We start from the raw sequence: 27,392 nt of genomic DNA, 5'->3' as shown, positions 1-27,392 counted from the left end.
TTTTATTGTTCGTCCAGGTGTTGGACTTATTTTATCCTGCTTGAGAGGACCTAAGGCAAAAATAACTGTCTATGCCCAATTATTGATATCGACTTTTGCGATGCCATCTGAACGACGTACGTGAACCCAACACCACTACAGCCATAAGTGAGATCTTAATGGTTCCAGGGCACAGCAGGACCTGATCCTACCACAGTGTACGTCGACCTGAGGGCATTGTGGCATGACAGGGTGCGGATTGTGGAGAAGGGAGTCCCACACAGTGTGCCTCTCATGGAATCTGGGAAGGTAAACATTCAACCCATGATGACTCACTTCCTCAACCCAATATTTGCCTCTTGTGATAATTTTTCATCCTGAACTGAGTGTGAAGAAGCTGGACATCACAGATCATAATATTGTCATTATGAGGATGTTTCATAGTTTATCTGCCTCCTTTGTCCTAGGTTATTGTAAAATAATGACCTCTGTCATTTCCTGGGTGAAGAAATGTCTCCAGCTGCACTAAATATTCTGGGTATTTCCAAGATGGCACCAAGCAGAATCTTAAAAGAGGACATTAATCGGTAATGGGTCATCAACATACTTGCTGCTGACAAGTCGTGTGATTCCAGGAAATGTAACTCGTGTTGAACAATTGATTTTGGGCAGCCCACAGCACCAGTGTGCTTGATCTTGCAGCAGGGCCAACTATGAGTACTGGGAGTATGCAACTCACTATTCACTTAGCAAACCCCTGGGCCCAGCCCCACTTATCGTTGCATTGTTAGTAGCTCAAACCTTTCAATTTTGAAATTGTAAGAACGGGAAAGCTGACACGACAGACTGTACTGATGTCACTTGCCAGGAGCCAATCACTGCGCGCCTACCTGGCACACCAAATCACCAGCGTCTCGAGACTACTTCTTGCCAAGCCGTGCAAAGCACAGTACTTTGATCAGAAAGGGGGGAGAGTAGGACTCATGGGGCTCGAGCCCCCTCCTTGGCTCAAGTATGGGAAAAAATTGTTTTGACTGGATTAGCACTTCTAGCGGTGCATCACAGCAGGTGCATCTCGGTGGAGACTGCGATTGACACTCTTGCACTCTCACCCCGTCACCTTGATTTTTCTACTCTAATATTTTGGGGACTCATTTATCAGGTAACCTTAGCCCTCCCCTTAAGGAAAATCCTGGTTGCACCCCTGCCATGTGTGTTGCAAACAGATCCTACCCGGTGCACGTGTGATCATCGCGAGTCCTGAGCATCATGGTCCACTTGGAGATTCAGATCTAGGCGAGGTAGGAGCAGACCTGTGCTTTTAGGCCCAACTTGATTACCATTCTCATTTTAAATATTTCTCTCGATACCACGACAAGTGGAAACTGTACACTTTGGCATTAGCATTGTGAGAAGTGTCTCAACAAAGCAACCTCTGGTTAATCCTTCAGGGCTCATCCTTTCTCTCTTTCATCATTCATTCATCGGCTTCTTTCTATCCTACCTCATCAGATCTGGGTGCAGAGTGTGCACAACGCAAGTGGCTATTTCAGCGTGCACGGCGAGCCTGCACCATGCGATGACCACTTTTGTGCGCGACTAAGTTTTGGGGACACTCAGTCGGTGTGGGCACGGACTGGTTACTTGGGCTTTCTGCGCCGCACACACCTCACCGATGCGAGTGGAGGTTTGTCCCTGTCATCACTTTGTTTCTTGGTGTAAATTTCAGCTTTCTACCTTTTTGTACACACCTGGGGATAAAATGTCTCACACATTGTAATATATTATTTTATTATTGTTCCATTTTTACTTTAGAAGACTTTCATATTGCAAGGGTTACCAAGCTACATTGTTAACCAGGAAGTTTGAGCTAAATATGATCCTTTCTTCACCCTCCTGCCCTGTGGTGGCTCCATGATTGTCGTCCACGGTGCCACTGACACTATTTTTAACATCGGTTAAAAAGGTCAATTTATCTTATTAAAATTAATTAGTATTTACACCAATTTATCAAGAAGTCTCTGCGAATCTTCTAATTGTGAAAATTACAAGAATGACCGCACTGTGATTACAACCTGCGACACAATACGTGTGTGTGTGTGTGTGTGTGTGTGTGTGTGTGTGTGTGTGTGTGTGTGTGTGTGTGTGTGTGTGTGTGTGTGTGCGCACGCACAGGGTGAATCAAAAGTAGCGCCCGCGCCCGATTTCTGTTTTTTCCGCTACCAGATTCTTTCTGGGATGTCATGTTGTTAATAATTGTCTTGTAGATTATTAATTTTCTTAGTTTATTTATTTTTGTTTTTGTTTTGCAGGTTATTGCTGAGAGTTTGGAAAGTTACTGAATTTGCACCAAATTGAACCATGAATTACCTTTCAATGAATCAACGCATTGCGGCCGTGAACCATTACTACAAATGTAATGAACAACCAACGATGGCGGCACGCCGTTTGGCACAGGAATTCGATATTAACCCACCCCAGGGAAGAAACATACGATTGATTGTCGAGAAATTTGAAGCAACAGGGTCGGTAGCCACTGCAAAGAAGTCCGGTCGTCCGAAAACGGCAACGAATGTAGCTAAGGCTGAAGAAGCCATCAGGAGACTGGAACAAAGTCCGCAAAAGTCAACTCGCCGTTTATCTGCAGAGTTGGAAGTGAGCCAATCAAGTGTTATCCGTATCCTTCACCAGAAAAAATGGAAACCTTACATTCCACGCTTACTGCATGCCCTTCATGATGGAGATGACGACCGCCGTCTTCAATTTTGCGAAGAGTTCTGAGCTAAACTTGACGAAGAGGACACAAGCTTAACGGCACAATTAACAGACACAATTGTGTCTACTTGGCTTGCGGAGAACCCAAGAGTGACAGTTGAGAAGGAGGTAAATTTACCTGGCGTGACAGTTTGGGCAGCCATATCTCAATTAGGGATAATTGGACCCTTTTTCTTTGAGGGATCTGTCACTGCAGAAATTTACCTGGAATCATTTAGTGAAATCATTTATTTCTACCTTCTTGTACACTAATACAAATGGCAAACAAACAATCAACTGACAGAAATATATATTATATATATAAACAGAAATCGGGCGCTACTTTTGACTCACGCTGTATATATATATTTTCACCTCTGTCCACTCTACTCCCTCATCCTTGTTGTTGAAGGTATTGTACAATTAATCTCTGAGAGTCTCCATGGTTTGGTTCAATATCAATCGAGTCTGACAGACTGCTGCGTCTGGTTCTTTGTGAAACGGATGAACCATCGCATCATTCGTTTAAACCACAGAACCATCTCAGAAGTGTTCTTCCTTCAAAGGCTCTACTTTCATGAAGAAGTGCTACGAACGAGTTTTGCTAAATTAATGGACTCACCTCACTCATAGTTTTGTCAATTTTTTTTATCAAGAGGAATATCGTCATAAGCTTAAGGTTAACCTTTTATTATAACATTGTTAAAGTTTGATGTTCAAGTCAGACTCCAACAAATATATCATCTGTGATTATAAAGTGGGAAGCTTTTTAAAAATCAGGTGTCATTTAAGCATGTGTATTTAACTTGAAGAATGAAAAATAGGAAGAATCAGCTAAGGTGAATGCATTATCCATCATTAGCTCGATGTGTGTGCTAAGGGAGATGATCACTCACAAATATGATAAAGCAAATGGGGAAAGAGTGATCAATGAAGAGTTTGATGAAAGATCAGTCTTCACTGCGTGATTGGCATTGTGGTGTGAGGAGGTTGAATGCTGTGTAATTTTTTGGGATTTTTCCCCACCTATTATGGAACAATGTCCTCCTTTGTAGGATTCTTCTGCCTATTGTGGACCGATGTTTAGCATGATGCTGCTGAGCTAGCGCATTTACCTTTGAACCATATAGCCTAAGTTCAAATCCCGGCCAAGCTATAAATTGCCATTCTGGTGTTTCAAACTGAGTGGCCCGCACTCCTGTCTGCTAGTATTAGTTGGTGGACGTTGCAGATACCACTGTGTCCTTCACGAGGAGTGTGTGAGTTATCATCTGCATGCTGAACAAATGATAAATTCCTGCCCTAACTACTGCTGGGAAGGAAAAGGCAAAACACTCAGTTTATCTGAAACTGGTGTTGTTAGTGTTTGTTTTACATATTAGCAGAGTACTCCCCCTATGGGCGATTTTATTGATTTATTTATTTTTCTGAGCATGCAACATGTATTTCTGACTTATACCTTTATTTGTACAGTGCATAGGCAACTGACAGCTCCCTCAATCTCTCCCCAAAAAATAATAACCCGGATTACATGCATGAAGCAAAAACATGCCTACTGCTTATAATTCAAAACACCTCACTGCACTGGAAAACATGGCAACGGGATCACTGTATTGTAAAGGGTAGGACTTGTAATACCCTCTCTAACCTGGAGGTGGCGCTACACAGTACACATTTACATAGAGAGTTTGCGTCCCTCGTCCCACTCACCAAGACCTCCGGAAAAGACAAAAACACCCTTATACACTAATTGGGGTCATGGTTATCCTATGTAGCAAGTTTGGATGTAAATGGCCCAAACATGTAGGAGGAGTAGCGTGACAAACAAACAAACAAACACCGGCCTGTGAATTATAGTAAGGATCCCATATACATGTGACCTCCCCTCCACCCCACCTCCAACCTTCTAATTACATATATATCTTGTCGTTATTCCCAATGTTACAGGTGTATGGTATTTTATCTTTTCAATGTTGTTCACCAATGCATGTTGGAAATAAAAAGTCAAGTAGTGCGAAGAGCATCAGGCTATGACTATTTTAATTGCAGCCATTATCTCACACAAGACTGACTCTCAGGCAGCGATGAAGATTCTCCCAAATGACTTTTTATCTTAAGATGGTGATAAACTCCACTTGTGAATTTTATTTGGATAAGAAAGTACCGTAGCCAATAGTAAATTTTTCTGAATGAAGGAAATAAGGGCACCTCCTATCTGCCGCAGAACCTCATGATGCACTCTATATTGTGGGAGCACTGGAAGAAGCTTTGGACCTGAGGGGTTTGCGGTACCATCCCATCGACATTGAGACCTCTGTATTGCGTGCGCACAAGAGCATTGCCGAGTGGTGAGCAGTCGCTTGTGCAGGTTAACCTATGGAATATATATGTAGAATTGGAATAACTTTGTGTGATGGAGTTCCCTGTACGACATCTTTCTCAATGTTCTACTTTTCTTTCTCACTCCCAGTGCTGTGTTTACTTGGACAAACCTTCTGGTTGTGGTGGTAGAGCTGGATGGCTCAGAACAACAGGCCCTGGACTTGGTGCCCCAGGTCACCACAGCAGTACTGGAAGAGCATTATTTGGTGGTTGGAGTCGTGGTCGTCGTAGATCTTGGGATCATTCCTGTGAACTCGCGTGGAGAGAAGCAGCGACTTCATCTGCGTGATGGCTTCTTTGCTGACCGACTGGATCCCATCTTTGTTGCTTACAACATGTGATGGACTCCGTTGAAGTTTCTGATCTCTCCGAGCTCCAAACGTGAGGACTTTGTGTGTATTATCATTATTTATTTATTTTGTTCATTCATATAGTTATTTCTATTCATACAGCATGGCTTTGAGATGCGGAATTTTTGTTGTTTATTGTTCTGAAGGACAAATCCATCCATCTGCTCCACAGACATACTGGAGTCTTGCTCATCGTCAATGCTTCGCACTGCGAAGTGATTTTCACCATCCCAGGTGCATCGACGGCACAGATCATGCAATCGGAACAATTTTACCTAGCGGAATGAATGACCATGGATGAGTTCACTTGCTTATTCATTGCAGCTGTTTGATTGCAGACGATCGATACACTCAAGAGTCAATTTTGGTAAAGGTCTTGTTCTTGTGGATGGAGAAACTTTCTGAAGTTCCCTTTTCCCCAAAAAGGAAAACCTGAACATTTCTCAACTCGGACAATATTTTTGTTGTAATTTTTGAAGCACTTTAAAATGGACTTTGATAAAGGCACAAGGTAGAAAAAAAACCCAATATGTTTTCGTGTTATTTATTATTGCAATTGCATGATAGGTTCATCCTGACTTTGGGCGAACCGATTGCCTCGTGCTGGCTGTTGTGAAGTTTCCTGGTGGGAAAACTTATTGGTGTGCATTGGTGTAGAAGTAAGATTCTTTTTAATTGTTGAAACTTGCTATACAAATCAAAAGTCAGAATTTCGTTGAATTCTGTTTTTATTTATTTATTATTGCATACATGGAGTACCACGGGCCGGGTGTATGCAATAAGATGCACAATAACTGTTTTTATATGAACAATGATGCTCATTCAAAACTTCTGTGCAATTTTAATTTAAACCAAAAGTGTGGTCATGTGATGCATCTGCTTGTACATTTTGAAGGATAGGCCTCATCCGATTCATGGTTTCTTACAGCCCCAGATATTCGGCAGTATCATATTTGCTCAGCTGCCTTCCCTTTGAGACCGCTCTGGACAAGCAGGGAATTTTCACTCGAGAATGGACCCAGAGAGTCACGTGGTCTGCCTGTCAACTTAGTTGATCCTTCAGGAACAGCCCCATTCTCGTTTCTCTCTGCTCCTTCATCTTTGATGACATAATGTGGAAAGTCATGTCATATAGACACACCGTTTGCAAGGAGTGTTGGTCCTCGGTCCATGGTATCAACTATGAACTATGAACTATTGCGAACTGTTGGGTGGAAATAAATGTTTGTCTGATCAGATTAGTGTTGTTTTATGGCTTGAACCATGATGTTTCATTCACTTCCCGTTCCGGGTCTTGAGTATTTTTTTTTTTATACAAGATCAAGGCTCGTTTAAGAGCTAGCACATCAGACACACATTAGCACATAAAACACAAAAAACATAAACAGACACATAAAACAATAAAGGGAGGGGAAGACAAAATGGGGAGAGAGAGGGAAGCACACAAGCACAACAGTAGAGAACAGGGACATCGGGAGATCTGTTCGAAGGGAGAGGGCTGTAGATGGGAGAGTTTTCCAGTCGGTCTTTTCTGAGAGACAAAGTGAGAGTATGAGATTTGTCAGGATTGAAAGACATGTTCCACTTTGACAGGTCTGTGATTTTGTCCAGGTCTGCAGAGAGTGAGGAGGCTGCAGACTGCCGATCTGAGGGATGAGGAATGGAGCGGCAAAGAGTTGAGTCATCAGCAAAGAGATAGAGAGGATTTTCCAGAGAGTCCGAAAGATCATTGAATCATATTTTATATATTGATCATATTTGCTCGTGCAATGCTTCCATCCAGTTCATCAAATTGTTTTTCAGACCAGATATGTCTTCCCTTTCTGTTGGCGTTTCGTTTATGTTGTTGTTTGTGTTTTTATCCAATTTTCTGTGTTTACCCATACCTTGTTGTGATGTGTGGTTGAGTTAGTGTCGCTGTGAGTGTCTGGCTTACTCGCCAAGGCCTCAGCTAATGGGTGTGTCAATTGTATCTTTGCTCTGATGCTGCATGCCTCATTCCATTTTCTTTATACTGAAGGAGCTGGGGCTCCCACGTCGATCGGAAGAATGGACGCGACAAAAAGCTGGAATTCATCCGAGTTGCTTTAATCAAACCAAACACTCAGGCACTCTCAAAAGCCCGTTTATCGGGCAGCAATATATATACATATTATCCCGGAGCGTTTGCCCAGGAAAGGCGAGAGGGGGCGTGGCCCAGCGTCCCGACCGAGGCCTGGCAAGTTGAGCGCGGGCCTGCCCGGGCGTCCTGGATGAGCCCGGCATGGTGATCGCTCCGCGTCCTTGATAGGTGCAAGGCGATTGTGAAAACCCAGCGGTAGCCGCTACACACGTCCCCCCAGAATCGACTTGCACCGGCAGGGTCAATTTGAGGGGGGTCCTGATGACCCGGCCGAAGTGACCCCTGGTGGGTCGTGGGAGGGGGTCCGGTGTGGTGGTGGGCGGTCGAGTGGGGGGCACCGTGGACGGGGGGCGGCCTCGCCGCGGCGGAAGGGCCACCCGTGGTGGGTGGTCGACGTCCACGTGCGCCGGCTTGAGGCGGTCCACCGCAATCCGGTCCGACCTGCCGCCGATGTCGATGACGAACGACTTGTCGTCCCGTCGCAGCACCCGGAAGGGCCCGTCGTACGGCGGCCGGAGTGGCCCCCGATGTGCGTCGTGACGCACAAAAACATACTCCGCTGTGCGACGTGCTGGGGGGACGTAGGACTGGGGGTCACCGTGGTGGGATGTTGGCACGGGGGCAAACCGTCGGGCGGCCTCCTGGAGGTCCGAGCGCTGGTGAACTGCGGACCAGGGACTGGTAGCGTCGGGCACGAATTCGCCCGGGACGCGTAGCGCCTGGCCATAGACAAGCTCGGCGGTGGATGCCTGGAGGTCCTCCTTGGGGGCCGTGCGGAGGCCCAAAAGGACCCACGGCAGCCGGTCGGCCCAACCGCCGTCTTGAAGGCCGGCCATGAGCGCGGCCTTCATGGAGCGGTGGAATCGCTCGCACAACCCGTTTGCTTGGGGGTGGTAGGCCGTAGTACGGTGGAGCTTGACCCCCAGGTTGCGGGCGACCGCGCCCCACAGCTTGGAGGTGAACTGTGGTCCGCGGTCTGACGAGATGTCCGCCGGTGCGCCGAAGCGGGCGACCCAGTTGTCGATGAAAACCTGCGCCACGTCGGCGGTGGTGGTGGAGACGAGGGGAACGGCCTCCGGCCACCTGGTGGTCCTGTCCACCATGGTGAGCAGGTGTGTGAACCCCCGTGACGGGGGGAGGGGGCCCACCAGATCCACGTTGACGTGGTCGAAACGTCGTTCGGGCACGGTGAAAGGTGCCAGCGGGGCCTGGGTGTGTCGGTGGACCTTGGCCCGTTGGCAGGCCGTGCAGGTGCTGGTCCAATCGCGGACGTCCCGACGAAGGCCGTGCCAGACGAATCGCGCCGACACCAGCTTTTGGGAAGCTTTCCGGCCCGGGTGGGAAAGGCCGTGGAGGGAGGCGAAGATGCGGCGTTGCCAGGTGACGGGCACGATGGGGCGAGGCTGGCCTTGGGAGACGTCGCAGAGCAGGACAGTGTCCGCGAAGGGGATGTCGGCCAGGCGGAGGCCCGTGTCCGCCGCCCGGAGGGCTTGCACCGTGGTGTCGGTGGTTTGGTCCGCCGCCATAAGCGCAAAGTCCACGCCCAGGTGGACCGCGTTCGCGCTGGCCCGGGAAAGACAGTCGGCCACGGCGTTGTTTTTGCCGGCGACGTGCCGGATGTCCGTGGTAAACTCCGACACGGCGGAGAGGTGGCGCTGTTGGCGGGCCGACCACGGCTCCGTGACCTTGGCCATGGCGTAAACCAACGACTTGTGGTCGACGAACGCCGTGAAAGGTCGGCCCTCCAGGAGGTGGCGGAAATGGCGGACGGCCAGGTGTAGACCGAGGAGCTCCCGGTCAAACGTGCTGTATTTGAGCTTGTTCGGCCGGAGCTGCCGGCTGAAAAAAGCGAGTGGCTGCCAAACCCCATTCACCCATTGCTCATGTACGGCGCCCACCGCGTAGTCGGAGGCATCCGTGGTGAGTGCGATGGGAGCGTTGAGCACCGGGTGAGCGAGCAGTGTTGCGTCGGCGAGGGCCCGCTTTGAGCTTTGGAAGGCCGCATCCATTGCTGCGGACCAGGCGATGTCGTGCTTGGCCGGCTTGCCCCAGAGGGCTTTGTAGAGGGGCCGCATGAGTTGAGCAGCGCGGGGCACGAAGCGGTGATAAAAATTCACCATTCCCAGGAATTCCTGCAGGGCCTGTATGGTGCGGGGACGCGGGAACGTGGTGATGGCCTCGACCTTGGTTGGCAGCGGCACGGCCCCGTTCTTGGTGATGTGGTGGCCCAAAAAATCAACGGCCGTCGTGCCGAAGTGGCATTTGGCCGGGTTGACGATGAGGCCGTGCTCGCTGAGGCGCCCCGAACAGTGTTCGGAGGTGGAGGAGGTGCTCAGCCCGGGACGTGCTGGCGACGAGGATGTCGTCCAGGTAAACGAAAAGGAACGGCAGGTCACGCAGCACGCCGTCCATCAAGCGCTGGAACGCCTGAGCCGTGTTCTTGAGACCAAACGGCATCCGCAAGAATTCGAATAAGCCGAACGGCGTGATGACTGCCGTTTTAGGGACGTCGGCCGCCCTGACAGGTACCTGGTGATATCCCCGTATGAGAACAATTTTCGAAAAAATGACCCGTCCCGCCAAACGGGAGGAGAAGTCTTGGATATGCGGGATCGGGTACCTGTCGGGGGTGGTAGCGTCATGGAGACGGCGGTAGTCGCCACACGGGCGCCATCCACCCCCCGGCTTTGGCACGATGTGCAGTGGCGAGGCCCACGCGCTATCGGAGCGCCGCACGATGCCGAGGTGCTCCAACGCGTCGAATTCGGCCTTCGCCACGGCGAGCTTGGCTGGGTCGAGGCGGCGGGCCCTGGCGTAGACCGGCGGGCCCGTGGTTGGTATGTGGTGCTCGATCCCATGCTGTACTGCGACGGCCGAAAACGTTGGCCGCGTGAGGGCCGGGAACTCCGTGAGCAGGCGAGCAAACTCGTTCGCCGCCGGGACGGCGCATGCCAGCTCGGTCGGCGCGGAGCTGCTCAATGTGCATACCAGGGAGCTGAAGGTTTCGGCGTTGATTAAACGACGCCGTTGGACGTCCACCAGCAGTCCGTGTGCGCAGAGGAAGTCGGCGCCTAGCAGAGCCATGGGCACGTTTGCGGTTACAAACGTCCAAGCAAAGCGTTGGCCGCCGAAGCAGAGGGTGACGTTGCGCGGGCCGAAGGTGCGGATGGTCGATCCGTTGGCCGCAACCAAGGAGGGGCCGCAAACCGCGGATTGCCTGTCCTGGTCAGAGGCGGGTATGACGCTCAGTTGGGCGCCGGTGTCGCACAGGAAGCGCCGTCCGGACGCTTTATCCGTGATGAACAGTAAGTTGCCCGTGTGGCCGGCGCTCATGGCTGGTAATGAACGCCGGCCCGGCCGTTTCCCGGCCTGCCGAAGGTGCACGGGGGTCGGCATGTCCGGGCCTTCTGTCCGAACCTGGCATGATAGTAACACCACGCTTGGTCAGGTGGAGGCCCCGGTCGTCGTGCTGGAGGTGGTCGGCTCGGTGTAGCGGCCGCCAATTGCGTCGGCAGTTCGGTCGTCGACCGTGCCGGGTGCTCGGGCGCCATGGGTGTTGCGTCGGACGGCGGTGGGTCCCATGTCGCCGCTGCGATGCGCTGTCCTGCGGCGGAGATCTTGTCGGCTTCTCTGGCAAGGGCCTGGGGATCTGTGATCGTCGTGCTTGCCAGGGCGAGGCGTACCGGGTTAGGCAGCTGACGGAGGAACAGCTCCCGGAACAGGAATGCCGGAGAGTGCTCGCCAAGCAGTGAAAGCATGTAGTCCATTCGCTCGGAAGGGCGCGTGTCGCCGAGCTCGGGCAGGTCGAGCAGGCGCCGTGTGCGTTCCGCCGATGGGAGGGCGAAAGCGTCGAGGAGAAGCTTCTTAATCGCGCCGTATTTGTCAGCGGCTGGCGGGCTCTCGAGGAGGCTCAGGGCGCGGGCCGCGGTGGCCGAACCGAGCGCTGCTACCACATGGTGGAAGCGGGTGTCGTCGGCCGTGATGCCTCGCAGGGCGAACAGGGAATCCGCCTGTGCGAACCAAACCGCCGCGTGAGCCTCCCAGAAGGTAGGCAGTTTAAGGGCGACTGCCGTGTCCATGTCGGTAGGTCACCAATGAAGGAGCTGGGGCTCCCACGTCGATCGGAAGAATGGCCGCGACAAAAAGCTGGAATTCATCCGAGTTGCTTTAATCAAACCAAACACTCAGGCACTCTCAAAAGCCCGTTTATCGGGCAGCAATATATATACATATTATCCCGGAGCGTTTGCCCAGGAAAGGCGAGAGGGGGCGTGGCCCAGCGTCCTGGCTGCGGCCTGGCAAGTTGAGGGCGAGCCTGCCCGGGCATGCCCGGGCATGCCCGGGCGTCCCGACCGAGGCCTGGCAAGTTGAGCGCGGGCCTGCCCGGGCGTCCTGGACGTGCCCGGCATGGTGATCGCTCCGCGTCCTTGATAGGTGCAAGGCGATTGTGAAAACCCAGCGGTAGCCGCTACAATACTTTATTATACCTCTCCTGTCCCTTACTGTGTGTATCTCAAATATATGAGGCCTCCGCTACAACCTGAGAACTCTCTCAATCCAGGCCGCAGCTGATAAACCCGACACAACTGCTAAACAGAATCCTTCCAGCAGAGCATGTTCCTGACTCCTTAGTGTCTCTGCCTGGCTATTGCCTCCTCTGGTTTGCTAGTCCTGAACCCTATCCCAGTTGCGGAGTTGCACTTTATATCAAGAACTCCATTTCTCACTGTCTGCGTTCTGCTCTTGCACCTCCAAACCACCAGGAGTACCTTTACGCAACTTCCCCTCCTCTCTTAACTATTGTTTGTCTGTGTTACACCATCCTCTTCATGGTGACGACACCATTTTACATCTCTCTCAGCCAACATGGACCAACTCTCTCTTCTTCATATGTGATCATTTCATCCGTCACTATGCCAATTGGCTGGGTGGTGGTACCACCCACCAGCCATGGCACTGTAGCAAAGGGCTTCTTTGACTCCAGGGGCCTGACTTAATCTGTGAACATTCAGTCCCAGATTTTCTACCAATGGCAAATCTTCCCTTCTGGTCTTGGTGATAACCAACGTTGCTGTTAATGTCTCCTGTTGTTCCTCTGCCCCAATTAGTTGGTCTGATCATCCTCTTGTAATTGTCACCTTCTCTCTGGCTATTACAAGAGAGCCGCCTCAGAATGCAAGTCTGACAGTTCATTGATCAGGCTGACTGGCAGGGAATGCAAGCCGCCATCTTACTTCTGGACTGGTCTCTTATATCTGCTGCCTTGATATTGACTAAGCCTGGGAATTCTTCCATAGAAACCTGCTCTCCCATATTCACAGATTCATCCAATCTCATCTTCAGTTATCATACCCTTCCTCCTGCCCATGGTGCAGTGAAACCTTTGGTGAGGCAGTTGCCTTGAAGCAAGTTGCTTTCTCTTCCTGGAAGGTAACTGTGCCCAAAGTAACGTTAGTCACACACAACTGCTACGAGACTGTCGTTTTTGGCGTTTTTGGAGATATTGAAGTTTTTGGCAAACATTGACTGATTCTGCAACTAGCCTGGACACCATCAATACAATTTCCCTAAACCCTGCTCTGCAGCTCTTGCACATCCTCTTTCTGTTCTGTTCACCCTATCATTTGTCCTAAGTCATCTTCCATTGCTTGGAAGTTAGCCAACATTATATAAATCCTGCATTATATAAAAATGTTGCAAAAACCGATCTCCTCAACTACAAACCTGTCAGCTTACTTCCGTCATTAGCAAGGTCGTGGAATCCATCAATGCAGTCGACATCAAATCCTTCCTTTTCTCCAATGGCCTGATCTCGTACATCATTTTGGATTTAGACCCCATCACTCTACCCTGTACATCCTGCTTCTACTCTCCCAACAATGGATGGAGGCCCTCAATGTCAGACACGAGATCATGGCCTTCTCTCTGGAGTCTAGACATATATTGAGCATTCAATGCAGTCAAGAACCATGCCTTGCTCTCCAAACTTTAGATGGCATCTAAGGCCGCCACTTCATATGGCTTACTGATTTACTCTACTATTGTGGCCAACGCATGGCTCAACTGAACCGAATCCTCCTCTCCCTGTCAAGGCTGCAGTGCCCCAGGGCAGAATTTTAGGCCCAGTCATATTCATTCATCAATGATCTCTCTCTTTCCCTGGAAAATCTTCTTTATCTTTACTGATGGCTTAAACCCCCCCCCCCCCCCCCCACCATCCCCCCCCCCCCCCCCCACTGTAACATCCCTCATCCTTCAGATAGCCTCTATCTTTTCTGCAGACCTTGATCAAATCATGAGCTTGTAGCGGTTGCCGCTGAACATACACAATCACTTTACACCTGCCGAGGACGCAACCACGGAGCGATTGCTGTGCCGGGCTCGCCCAGACCGCCCGGAGACGCTCAGTCTCGCCTTTCCCGGGCATGCCCGGACTCGCCTTTCCCGGGCTCGCCCGGCCCGTTCGGCGACACCCAGTCTCGCCGTTCCCGGGCATGTCCAGGCACGCCCGGCCCGTCCGGCGACACCCAGTCTCGCCGTTCCCGGGCATGTCCAGACTCGCCCGGCCCGTCCGGCGACACCCAGTCTCGCCGTTCCCGGGCATGTCCAGACTCGCCCAGGTCTCCCGGACACGCCCAGTCATGCCTTTTAAGGGCAAACGCTCCGGCATGAGATATTCGAGTGCTTGTAGAGAATGCTGCCCGATAAACGGGCTTTTCAGAGTACCCGAGTTGATTTGATGCAATAAAGAAACTCGGACGAATTCCAGCTTTTTGTCGCGTCCATTCTTTCGATTCGAGTTGGAGCACAGCTCCTTCATTGGTGACCGACCGACATGGACATGGAAGTTGCCCTCAAACTGCCTACCTTCTGGGAGGCTCACGTGGCGGTTTGGTTCACCCAGGCGGACTCCCAGTTCGCCCTGCGAGGCATCACCGCCGACGACACCCGCTTCCATCATGTGGTAGCAGCACTCGGCTCAGCCACCGTGGCCCGAGCCCTCAGCCTCCTCCAGCACCCGCCAGCCGTTGACAAGTACGGCGCGATCAAGAAGCTCCTCCTCGACGCTTTCGCCCTCTCATCGGCGGAACGCGCACGGCGCCTGCTCGACCTGCCCGAGCTCGGCGACACGCGCCTGTCCGAGCAAATGGATTACATGCTCTCGTTGCTCGGGGAGCACGCCCCGGATTTTCTTTTTCAAGACCTGTTCCTCCGTCAGCTGCCTAGCCGGGTACGCCTCGCCCTGGCAAGCACGCAGATCACGGATCCCCGCGCCCTCGCCAGGGAAGCCGACAAGATCTCCTCGGCAGGCCAACGCATCGGGGCAGCGACCTGGAGCCCGCAGCCGTCCGAAGCAATGCCCATGGCGCCCGAGCACCCGGCACGGTCGGCGGCCGAACTGCCGGCGCGATTGGCGGCCGCTACGCCGCGCCGACCGCCTCCAACACGACGACCGGGCCCTACACCTGACCAGGCGTGGTGTTACTACCATGCCAGGTTCGGACAAAAGGCCCGGACATGCCGACCCCCGTACACTTTCGGCAAGTCGGGAAACGGCCGGGCCGGCGTTCATTACCAGCCATGAGCGCCGGCCACACGGGCAACTTACTTTTTTATCAGGGACAAAGCGTCCAGACGGCGCTTCCTGTGTGACACCGGCGCCCAACTGAGCGTCATACCCGCCTCCGATCGGGACAGGCAGTCTGCGGTTTGCGGCCCCTCCTTGGTGGCGGCCAACGGATCGGCCATCCGCACCTTCGGCCCGCGCAACATCACCCTCTGCTTCGGCAGCCAGCGCTTTCATTGGACTTTTGTGACCGCAAGCGTGCCCATGGCTTTGCTGGGCGCCGACTTCCTCTGCGCACACGGGCTGCTGGTTGACGTCAAACGGCGTCGCCTCGTCAACGCCGAGACCTTCAGCTCCCTGGCATGCACGTTGAGCAGCTCCGCGCTGACCGAGCTAGCATGCGCCCTCCCGGCGGCAAACGAGTTTGCTCGCCTGCTCGCGGAGTTCCCGGCCCTCACGCCGCCGACGTTTTCGGCCGTCGCAGTACGACATGGTATCGAGCACCACATACCAACTACGGGCCCGCCGGTCTACGCCAGAGCCTGCCGCCTCGACCCAGCCAAGCTCGCCGTGGCCAAAGCTGAGTTCGACGCTTTGGAACACCTCGGCATCGTGCGGCACTCCGATAGCGCGTGGGCTTCGCCACTACACATCGTACCAAAGCAGGGGGGTGGCTGGCGCCCATGTGGCGACTACTGCCGCCTTAACGACGTTACCACCCCCGACAGGTATCCGATCCCGCACATTCAAGACTTCTCCGCCCGTCTGGCAGGACGGGTCATTTTTTCGAAGATAGATTTGATACGGGGATACCACCAGGTACCTGTCAGGCCGGCCGACGTCCCAAAAACGGCCGTCATCACGCCGTTCGTCTTATTCGAATTCCTTCGAATGCCATTTGGCCTCAAGAACGCGGCTCAGGCGTTCCAGCGCTTGATGGACGGCGTGCTGCGCGACCTGCCGTTCCTCTTCGTCGACCTGGACGACATCCTCGTCGCCAGCGCGTCCCGGGCCGAGCACCTCCTCCACCTCCGAACACTGTTCGGGCGCCTCAGCTAGCATGGCCTAATCGTCAACCCGGCCAAATGCCACTTCGGCACGACGGCCGTTGATTTTTTAGGCCACCACATCACCAAGAACGGGGCCGTGCCGCTGCCTACCAAGGTCGAGGCCATCACCGCGTTTCCGCGTCCCCGCTCCATCAAGGCCCTGCAGGAGTTCCTCAGAATGGTGAATTTCTATCAACACTTCGTGCCCCGCGCTGCTCAGCTCATGTGGCCCCTCTGTGAAGCCCTCCGGGGCAAGCCGGCCAAACACGACGTCGTCTGGTCCGCAGCCATGGACGCGGCATTTACAAGCTCAAAGCGGGCCCTCGCCGACGCAACACTGCTCGCTCACCCGGTGCTCAACGCTCCCATCGCCCTCACCACGGATGCCTCAGACTACGCGGTGGGCGCCGTACATGAGCAATGGGTGAACGGGGTTTGGCAGCCACTCGCTTTTTTCAGCCGGCAACTCCGGCCGAACGAGCTCAAATATAGCACGTTTGACCGCGAGCTCCTCGGTCTACACCTGGCCGTTCGCCATTTCCGCCACCTCCTGGAGGGCCGACCCTTCACGGCTTTCGTCGACCACAAGCCATTGGTCTACGCAATGGCCAAAGTCACGGAGCCGTGGTCGGCCCACCAGCAGCGCCACCTCTCCGCCGTGTCGGAGTTTACCACGGACATCCGGCACGTCGCCGGCAAAGACAACGCCGTGGCCGACTGTCTTTCTCGGGCCAGCGCAAACGCGGTCCACCTCGGCGTGGACTTCGCGCTTATGGCGGCTGACCAGACCACCGACACCACGGTGCAAGCCCTCCGGGCGGCGGACACGGGCCTCCGCCTGGCCCGACGTCCCCTTCGCGGACACTGTCCTGCTCTGCGACGTCTCCCAAGGCCAGCCTCGCCCCATCGTGCCCGTTACCTGGCAACGCCGCATCTTCGGCTCCCTCCACGGCCTTTCCCACCCGGGCCGGAAAGCTTCCCAGAAGCTGGTGTCGGCGCGATTCGTCTGGCACGGCCTTCGACGGGATGTCCGCGATTGGACCAGCACCTGCATGGCCTGCCAACAGGCCAAGGTCCACCGACACACCCAGGTCCTGCTGGCACCTTTCACCGTGCCCGAACGGCGTTTCGACCACGTCAACGTGGACCTGGTGGGCCCCCTCCCCCCATCACGGGGTTTCACACACCTGCTCACCATGGTGGACAGGACCACCAGGTGGCCGGAGGCCGTTCCCCTCGTCTCCACCACCACCACCGACGTGGCGCAGGCTTTCATCGCCACCTGGGTCGCCCGTTTCGGCGCACCGGCGGACATCTCTTCGGACCGCGGGCCGCAGTTCACCTCCGAGCTGTGGGGCGCGGTTGCCCACAACCTGGGGGTCAGGCTCCACCGTACCACGGCCTACCACCCCCAAGCCAACGGGTTGTGCGAGCGGTTCCAACGTTCCATGAAGGCCGCGTTCATGGCCGGCCTTCAGGACTGCGGCTGGACCGACCGGCTACCGTGGGTCCTTTTGGGCCTCCGCACGGCCCCCAAGGAGGACCTCCGGGCATCCACCGCCGAGCTGGTCTATGGCCAGCCGCTACGCGTCCCGGGTGAATTCGTGCCCGACGCCACCAGTCCCTGGTCCGCAGCTCGCCAGCGCTCGGACCTCCAGGAGACCGCCCGACGGTTTGCCCCCGTGCCAACGTCCCACCACGGTGACCCCCAGGCCTACGTCCCCCCAGCGCTTCGCACAGTGGAGTACGTTTTCGTGCGACATGACGCACACCAGGGGCCACTCAGGCCACGGTACGACGGACCCTTCCGGGTCCTGCGACGGGACGACAAGTCCTTCGTCATCGACGTCGGCGGCAGGTCGGACCGGATTTCGGTGGGCGGCCTCAAGCCGGCGCACGTGGACATCGACCAACCACCTCGGTTGGCCCTTCCTCCGCGGCGAGGCCGCCCCCCGTCCACGGTGCCTCCCGCTCGACCACCCACCCCCACACCGGACCCCCCCCCCCCCCACGACCCTCCAGGGGTCGCTTCGGCCGGGTCATCAGGACCCCCCTTAAATTGACCCTGCCGGTGCAAGTCGATTCTGGGGGCGTGTGTAGCGGTTGCCGCTGAACATACACAATCGCCTTACACCTGCCGAGGACGCAACCACGGAGCGATTGCTGTGTCGGGCTCGCCCAGACCGCCCGGAGACGCTCAGTCTCGCCTTTCCCGGGCATGCCCGGACTCGCCTTTCCCGGGCTCGCCCCGCCCGTTCGGCGACACCCAGTCTCGCCGTTCCCGGGCATGTCCAGACTCGCCCAGGTCTCCCGGACACGCCCAGTCGCGCCTTTTAAGGGCAAACGCTCAGGCATGAGATATTCGAGTGCTTGTATATAATGCTGCCCGATAAACGGGCTTTTCAGAGTACCCGAGTTGATTTGATGCAATAAAGAAACTCGGACGAATTCCAGCTTTTTGTCGCGTCCATTCTTTCGATTCGAGTTGGAGCACAGCTCCTTCAAGCTCATCAAATACTTGGAATATAACTTTCAATCCTGACATAACACTGTCTCACTCTGAGACACTCCATTGCTGTTCAATATAGCCTTGACTCGGAATCCAAACGTCTCAGATGTCTTTTCTACCACACCAAAACAGCTCTTCCTGGTGCGACTCTAGGTGTTCTACTTCTTGTTCCTCTAGATCCCGGAAGCCCTCCCCTCCAACATCTCGGGCCAGCTTAATGATCCTATAAACTTTCTCCTGGACGGTGGGGAAACGGCAGAAGTCATTCACCAACTGCGGCCCAATATCAACTTGCCATTCAAATATCAAGAGTTTACATACAAATAGCATTGGAATTCTCATGAATGTGCTACTTTTGAATGCCTGCAGCGGTAGAGAAACCCAGGTAAGGTTTGAAACAGCAAAGGAGGTGGAAATCACCACAGAACTGTTCTCCCCAGCCAGTGCCCTCTCCCCAGGAAGTTAAATGACAATTTCCCCAACGCCCAGTGACCCAATGTTTTCCCCCAAGACAGACGGGATGATTAATGGCATGGAGGCCAGTCTCACGGCAAAAATAGAAGCCAGGCAGGCTGAATCAAAGGCCATGCAGGAGAAAGAAAAGGCCGCACAAGAGAAACAATGGCAGAATTGAAATCCGAATGCAGGCCAAATTAATAAGAAATGGAGAAAAGCTGGCAAGGCAGATAACAACCGGCCAAGACAGGGTGAAATAGGGGATTAGAGCCACCATCGGAGACGTAAGGGCTGCCTGGGGAGCAGGAGAGGAAATGATTAAGAGTAAGGGGGGGGGGGGGCAAACAGAGAAAGTTAAACAGGTCCAGAGAGATAGTAAAGGGGGAGAGGAGTGAACCCGCGAGAGCGCCAGAGGAGATAACGGCTGGAAAAGTAGAAATGTGGCCAAAGGGGGAAGAAAAGAAAATAGAGATGGAAATGGAGACAGAGCAAAGTAAAACAGAGGTACCATAGAAGGGATATGCAGAGATAGTGTGGAGATTATAGAAGAGGGAGCATCAGTACGTGTTGGGCTGTGAGGTGTGAGACTCCGTGCTGGGACAATCGAGACGGGGGAGCACGATTGTCGGGCAGAGGTACAGGTACGTGGACACTGAGTAACGTTCAAATGTGGAGCGAGTCCAATTGAAAAGGTACTCTTACCAGGTGGGGTTGAGGGTGCGTGCAACGTCGAATAAATTGTGTATCCTCGTTTTCAATAAATACAAGTAGCTTGCATTGCATTCCATAAATAACTAGAATGACACTAGGTAGAGCACATGCCTCCATCAGGCTGAACAGTTTACGTTTTGTATCCCACTGACTGAGAGTTCAAATCTGGATTTGGACCTGAACCAAAATCGAATTGGCTTGTTCTCACCAACCAACCTCATCCTCCAAGTTTTGTTGTCACTCGTCCACAACTTTTTAAAATATCAAGGCCCCATCTCTCTCAATGGTGGAGAATCACTTAAAAAAATTAAACAATTCTTGTGTCCGAATCCGGATTTGGATCTTCACCAAAATCGAAACATTTCTTCCTCATCACATACCCAACCTGTCCACCAAATGTTGTCCGAATCTGTTCTCCACAACGTTTTGAGATATCCTGCATACAGACAGACAAACAGACTGGGGTTCAAAAACATAATCTTTGCCCACTTTTGATGGTGGATCCAGGTAATAATGTGAACCGAAGGGACAATTTAAGGGACACCCTGTATTATTGTATACACTTAATTTATGTCGTTTGGATGAAATTCTCAAAATTAATGTTAAGTATATTAATTAGTATTGGGGTACGCTTACACATTGTAAGCAACAACAGACCGGGCTTCGTACGTAGGTACATAATAAATAGAAGCTTTATGATTATCGGCAAGCATCACCGACCTGCTGCGAGATATCAATTTAGGTTTATTTATTTATTTATTCATTCATTTTACGAACGCGTTTACAGTTTTTACATAACTCTTCATTGACATTTTTATTTCACAGTTTACAGGTATAGAAATTACAATTTTCAAATGCTAGGTATCAATTTAGATTTTTATTTCACAGTTTACAGGTATAGAAATTACAATTTTCAAATGCTAGGTATCAATTTCGATTTTTATTTCACAGTTTACATGTATAGAAATTACAATTTTCAAATGCTAGGTATCAATTTCGATTTTTATTTCACAGTTTCCCTGTATAGAAATTACAATTTTCAAATGCTAGATATCAATTTCGATTTTTATTTCACAGTTTACAGGTATAGAAATTACAATTTTCAAATGCTAGGTATCAATTTCGATTTTTATTTCACAGTTTACAGTTATCGAAATTACAATGTTCAAATACTAGGTATCAATTGAGGATTTTATTTCACAGTTTACAGGTATAGAAATTACAATTTTCAAATGCGAGATATCGATTGAGATTTTTATTTCACAGTTTACAGTTATCGAAATTACAATTTTCAAATGCTAGGTATCAATTGAGGTTTTTATTTCACATTTTACAGGTATAGAAATTACAATTTTCAAATGCTAGATATCGATTGAGGTTTTTCTTTCACAGTTTACAGTTATCGAAATTACAATTTTCGAATGCTAGGTATCAATTGAGGTTTTTATTTCACAGTTTACAGGTATAGAAATTACAATTTTCAAATACTAGATACCAATTGAGATTTTTATTTCACAGTTTACATGCATAGAAATTACAATTTTCAAATGCTAGATATCGATTGAGGTTTTTATTTCACAGTTTACATTTATCGAAATTACAATTTTCGAATGCTAGGTATCAATTGAGGTTTTTATTTCACAGTTTACAGGTATAGCAATTACAATTTTGAAATTCTAGATATCGATTGAGGTTTTTTAAATGCGTTAGTTTACAGTTTTTATGTAAATGTTCATTTACGGATGATTTCCGATGGTTCTGGGATTTTTCCCGGTGTACCGATGCTCTGCGGCACGCCAAATTTCAGCTTTCCACCACACCCGGAAGGTACCGGACATTAATATCAGTCAGTCTGTGGTAAGAAAGACCTATATACAGTATATATATATATACAGACTTGGCATTTAATATGGAATATTTTTTTTGTGGGGGTGAACTTACTTTTCAAGATGACTTAGAACCAAAAGTTCATTGGAATTATGTTGAAATTATTCGAGATTTTGTTAATGTGACCTTTAAAAGAAACAAAAACCACATTTGACATTTCGAAGCAAATAAATTGATCCTTGAAAGTGATGTAAACTGATATCGAACTCAATTCACGGACAGTACTGTGTTAAACTTCTGTACGTTTTCCAGAAGTATCTCTTTATTTTGCACATTACCCAAAAAGAATTTCAACAAAAACAAAAGCTAAATTATGACTGGGATTACGGACAGTAATATTACAGTTCAGTACTTCGTGTAACCCCCACGAGCATTCAGGAGAGCACCTACACGTCGAGGCATGCTGTTCACGAGATTTGCCAAGGTTTGGACAGGAATCGCTTGCCATGCAGTGACAATAGTCTGCTGCAATTCACGCACAGAGGCACGCGTTAATTCTGCCCACAAGTTCTCTATCGGATTCATATCCGGGGACATGGCAGGCCACTCCATATGCTCTACACCACGGTCAGCAAGAAAGTGTTGGATCATGCGAGCACGATGAGGCAGTGCATTGTCATCTTGGAAGACAAAGTTTCCTCGAAAGGCTGCACGAGCAAATGGAAGCAATGTTTCTTCCAGAATGACCCTGTACTTGAACTGGTTCAGGTTTCCATTCAGAACAACCAGGTCAGTTTTGCCCCCTGCATGAAAAGCAGCCCAAATGGTCACCCCCACCACCTCCAGCCTGGACTCTTGTCACCATACAATCTTCGTTGTGGGCTTCATGCACTTGTCTGCGCACTTGGACGCGGCCATCTTGACGATAGACCAGAAATCTAGACTCGTCACTGAAGGTCACGTGATTCCAGTGTCCTGGCTGCCACTGACGGTGCTCTCTGGCCCACTGCAATCGGCGCTGACTGTGTTGTCTGGTCAGGCGTGGCTTTCTCAGGGGACGCCTAGCACGATAGCCTGCTTGAACCAGTCATTGGTTGATTAGCCTTCTGGATACAGGCACATTTGTCAGTTGCTGCCACTCAGCCCTAAGCCGATTAGCTGACTTGGTACGGCCATTGCAGACTAACCGGTGCAGCTGGCGATCATGTCTCCTTGTGGTTCTGCGTGAACGTCCTGGCCTCAGTATTGGAGTAGGGACACCCCTCTGAGCATTTCGTTTCAGGATCTTTGACACCTGACCTTGAGTGATGCCATACTGCCGAGCAATAGCACGCTGTTTCATGCCAGAATTTCGTAAAGCCACCACTCCATGACAAACAGCATTTTTTTTTTTTTTTTTTTTTTTTTTTTTTTGTATACAAGATCGAGGCTCGTGAAAGAGCGAACATTAATCACACAGAAAGACAAACCGACACATAAAACATATAACATAGGGAGCGGTAGACAAGATGGGGAGAGAGGGGGAAGGACACAAACACAACATTTGAGCGCAGGGACCGAGAGACATGGAGACATCGAGAGATCTGAGAGAGGGCGAGGGCTTTGGGGGGGGGGGGGGGGCGTGGGAAGGGGGCGGTGGGAGAAGTATAAAACATATGGACACTGCCAGGACTTCCAGGAAAGAAGTTGGAATTTCAAACAAGGTGGATCTGGGGTGAATTAGCGGGGGTAGAAAAGATCAAGGTTTTGGATGGGGGAAGATAAGAGATGGTGGTGAACAGCTGTTTTAAAGACCTGGAGGGAGGAGTGGGATTGAAGGGAGTGAGGGAGTTTGTTCCAGAGGCGGGAGAAAAGAGGAATGAAAGAGTGAAGGTGAGCAGAGAGCCGAGATTTCGGCAGTTTAACCATCAGAGGGTTGCTGGCAGATCTTGTGCGACCTGTAGGAATATTTGGGGGACAGAGCACAGAGAGAGCTGGGGGTGCAAGGCCGGAGAGGAGTCGGTAGAAGACAGAAAGACCACCTACCTGCCTGCGGTGAGTGAGTGAAAGGCCCTCAGAGATAGCTTCATCGCGGGAGATTCCAATAATTCTGAAAGCTTTGGTTTCAACAGCGTGAAGCCGAGCTAGGTGTGAGGCAGGAGCACCGGCCCATAGGGGAGAACAGTATTCCATTGAGCTGCGGATGAAAGCCTTGTATGTGGTGAGGAGCTCAGGTGTGCCGAGGAAGGACTTCGCACGACGGAGGATGCCCAGTCGGCGACTGGCTTTGGAGGCCAGCTTGGAAATGTGGTTTTCCCAAGAAAGATCATGGCAGATAGTGAGACCCAAAATCTTGAGCGACAGAACTTCTTGGAGAGGATTGTTGAGAAGTTGACATTGCATTGTCAAGAAGAAGAAGCATTGTCAAGTTGACAGACCATCTCCAGAGGAAGTGGCAATAACTTTTGTAGATGTGCAGCAGTTGTTTTCCACTAATACAGAACGCAACAACCCTTATATACCCGATTGTGAAGCTAATCGTCAAATGTACCTGTCCTTACATTTTGTCACGCCACCTGTGATATAATCCTGTTATTGACTTCTTGCTGCGAAAGACAATCAGTGACATGGTTCTTTCAACAAAGACATCACCGAAGGGTAAAATAAACTCACCAGATTGATATACTGAGTTCAGAAAGTAAACCCAAGTCAAGAAAAAAAGAATATTCCATATTAAATGCCAAGTCTGTATATATATATATATGTGGGGCGTGAGCCCCTCCCCCCTTTGTGCTCTGTTACTGTTTGACCAATTACCAAGTATAACCAATTATATGTTTTGTTTTGATTGTTTACTGTATCCTTTTAATACTTATATTCTTTCCATGTTCTCTGAAAGCTGGCTGTACCCTTATAAGAAGTTAAATGCTTTACAAACCTTTTCCCTGTGTTGGCACAATCCCTTGTTCCCCATACTACGGCCTTGGTTGCAAACTGCTATCTTTCTGGCCTCTGCCAATTTCCTGTATGTTGGCACATTTATGACTGTTCACTCACTCTATACTTTCCCAACCAAAGGACTTATGTTACATTACTTTGTTGTCTATTATGCCCTTTTAAGGATTATATACTTTGTATGACTTTCATGCCTTGTTCTCTTTACCTGTCGAAATCCAGAGTTTGTTTCCATACTGTGGTCACAGCTGCAAAGCTGCTATACTCCTCCATGTTCTCAATATCCTTCTTGATGACAGCTTTAAGGCTGTCTTCTCCTTATCTCCTTCTTTCCCTTCAAACCTCAATGATTTCCCTTCAAGCTTCAATGATTATGATATCAAAGGGCATAACCCTCGCCTAGCCTCGGACTTCCTTAAACTAACTGGACAACAGGAGGGGACTGAGGTGGGGGCCATGTAAGTCCACCCTTTGTCTCCTGTCCTGATGTTAAACCACACCCCTATCTTTCATATATATAATGAAGCCCTGATCAAACATTTTCAGAGCATCTTGTTGTAGAGTTGGTCATTTTGTGTGAGCTTCCTGCGACATCCTGTTTTCCGCAAGCTTGTGTATAACGAGTTCTAATAAATATATCCGTAGCCCCTTCTCTGAGTTCCAAGTCTTAATTCCCAACCCGGCATATATATATATATATATCTCCCATCTCCAACCTACCCTTTCTGTCAAAAGTTTTGGAACGCGCTGTAGCCACTCAACTCAAACATCATCTCTCTGCCAATAACTTGTATGAAACATTCCAATCCGGATTCCGCTCCAACCACAGTACTGAAACTGCTCTCCTCAAAATCACCAACGACCTTCTCCTCTCCTCTGACGCTGGCAACCTCAACATTCTCGTCCTCCTCGACCTCAGCGCTGCCTTTGACACCATCGATCACACTATCCTCCTCACCCGACTTGAATCCACCTTTAACGTCACCGGCACTGCCCTCTCTTGGATTAAATCATACCTCTCTGACAGATGCCAGTTCATCTCCATCAATAACTGCAAATCCCCCACTGCTCCCCTCCCCCAAGGTGTCCCCCAAGGTTCAGTTCTTGGCCCCCTCCTCTTCATCCTTTACCTGTCCCCGCTCGGTCACTTAATCCGCCGTCATGGTCTCCAATTCCACTGCTTCGCCGATGACATCCAGCTTTTCATCTCCACCAAGTCCGTCTCCACCGACACCCACTCTATCCTGACAAACTGCATCACTGAAATAAAATCCTGGCTTCAAATCAACTTCCTCAAGCTTAACTGTGATAAATCTGAAATAATCATCATTGGCCCAAAAACGCTCACAAAATCCACCCATAACTTTGCCCTCAACATCGACGGTATCCCAGTATCCACCTCCCCTCACATCCGGAATCTTGGCGTCATCTTTGACCAAACCCTTTCCTTCGACAAATACACTAAACAGATCACAAAGTCAGCCTTCTTTCACCTGAAAAACATTGCCCGTCTCCGCTCATCCCTCTCCTCCACGGCTGCAGAAACCCTCATCCACGCCTTCATCACCTCCCGTCTGGACTACTGCAATAGCCTCCTCTATGGTTCACCCTCAAAAATCACCAATAAACTCCAATACATTCAGAACTCCGCTGCCCGTCTACTCACTCATTCCCGGACCCGTGACCACATCACCCCCGTCCTTTACAAGCTTCACTGGCTCCCCATCCCCCAGAGAATCCAGTACAAAATCCTCCTCTTGACATACAAAGCCCTCCATAACCTGGCCCCATCCTACCTGGCTGACCTCCTCTCCAGACACACTCCCACCCGCAACCTCCGCTCTGCTGGTACCAACCTCCTGACCCCCTCCATCCGGACCAAATTCAGATCCTGGGGGGACAGGGCCTTCTCCATCGCTGCTCCCACCCTCTGGAACTCACTACCTCACACCATCAGAGACTCCTCCTCACTCACCACATTCAAAACATCACTAAAGACCCACCTGTTCAACGCTGCATTCAACATTCAACCCACAGCATTTTGACTATCTCTTCTCCTTCTCCCTCCTTTTGCTTTAAATATTTCCCGATTGATTCTTGTCTTGTCTTTTTGATTCTTGTCTTATATATATGCCGTATATCGCTGCTGTTTGTTTTCTTGATTCTTGTCTTTTTGCAATTGTTGTTTTCATGTATTGTTATGCATTATGTTTTCCACTCTGTCAAAGCGCCTTTGGGCTTCTGGAAAAGCGCTATACAAAATAAATGAATTATTATTATTATTATATATATATATATATATATATATATATATATATATATATATATATATATATATATATATATATATATATATATATACATATATATATATATATATATATATATATATACATATATATATATATATACAGTGAAACCTTGACTTACGAGTGCACCAACGTACGAGTTTTCCGAGATACGAGCCGTCGCTCGGTCGAATTTTTGCTTTGTGATGCGAGCCGAGATCTGAGTTACGAGCTTACGCCACCCCGCCACTAGGTGGCACAACGAGCGTTCAGGTCACGTGGTTATCTTGCCGTGCAAGCATCTCTGCCGTATATCACTGTTGCTTTGTTTTCGCATTTTGTTATTTTGGAAAATTTCTTAGTTTTAACCGTGGGTCCTAAGAAATTGAGTGCCAAGGGCAGTGCTGAGAAGAAGAAAAGGATGATGTGCTTGGATATAAAACACGCAATCGTCGAAAAACATG

At 50.5% G+C, this 27,392-nt stretch overlaps 1 protein-coding gene across 1 annotated transcript in view; it reads left to right on the top strand.

The window, feature by feature from the left end:
- The window catches only part of LOC137437988 (disco-interacting protein 2 homolog C), a 153,101-nt gene extending 146,400 nt beyond the window's left edge, over positions 1-6,701 (top strand). The window contains exons 29-34 of the mRNA XM_078766702.1: positions 169-288; positions 1,206-1,280; positions 1,492-1,666; positions 4,958-5,081; positions 5,204-5,496; positions 5,612-6,701. Of these exons, the coding sequence (XP_078622828.1) occupies positions 169-288; positions 1,206-1,280; positions 1,492-1,666; positions 4,958-5,081; positions 5,204-5,456 (747 nt within the window). The 3' untranslated portion in view covers positions 5,457-5,496; positions 5,612-6,701. The remainder of the gene's footprint in view (positions 1-168; positions 289-1,205; positions 1,281-1,491; positions 1,667-4,957; positions 5,082-5,203; positions 5,497-5,611) is intronic.
- Positions 6,702-27,392: the final 20,691 nt, after the last annotated feature.

Source organism: Myxine glutinosa, chromosome 12 (genome assembly GCF_964187855.1).
Source record: "Myxine glutinosa chromosome 12, kmMyxGlut1.1, whole genome shotgun sequence".
Taxonomy (NCBI): Eukaryota; Metazoa; Chordata; class Myxini; order Myxiniformes; family Myxinidae; genus Myxine; species Myxine glutinosa.
This window is presented reverse-complemented; position numbering and strand designations above follow the sequence as displayed.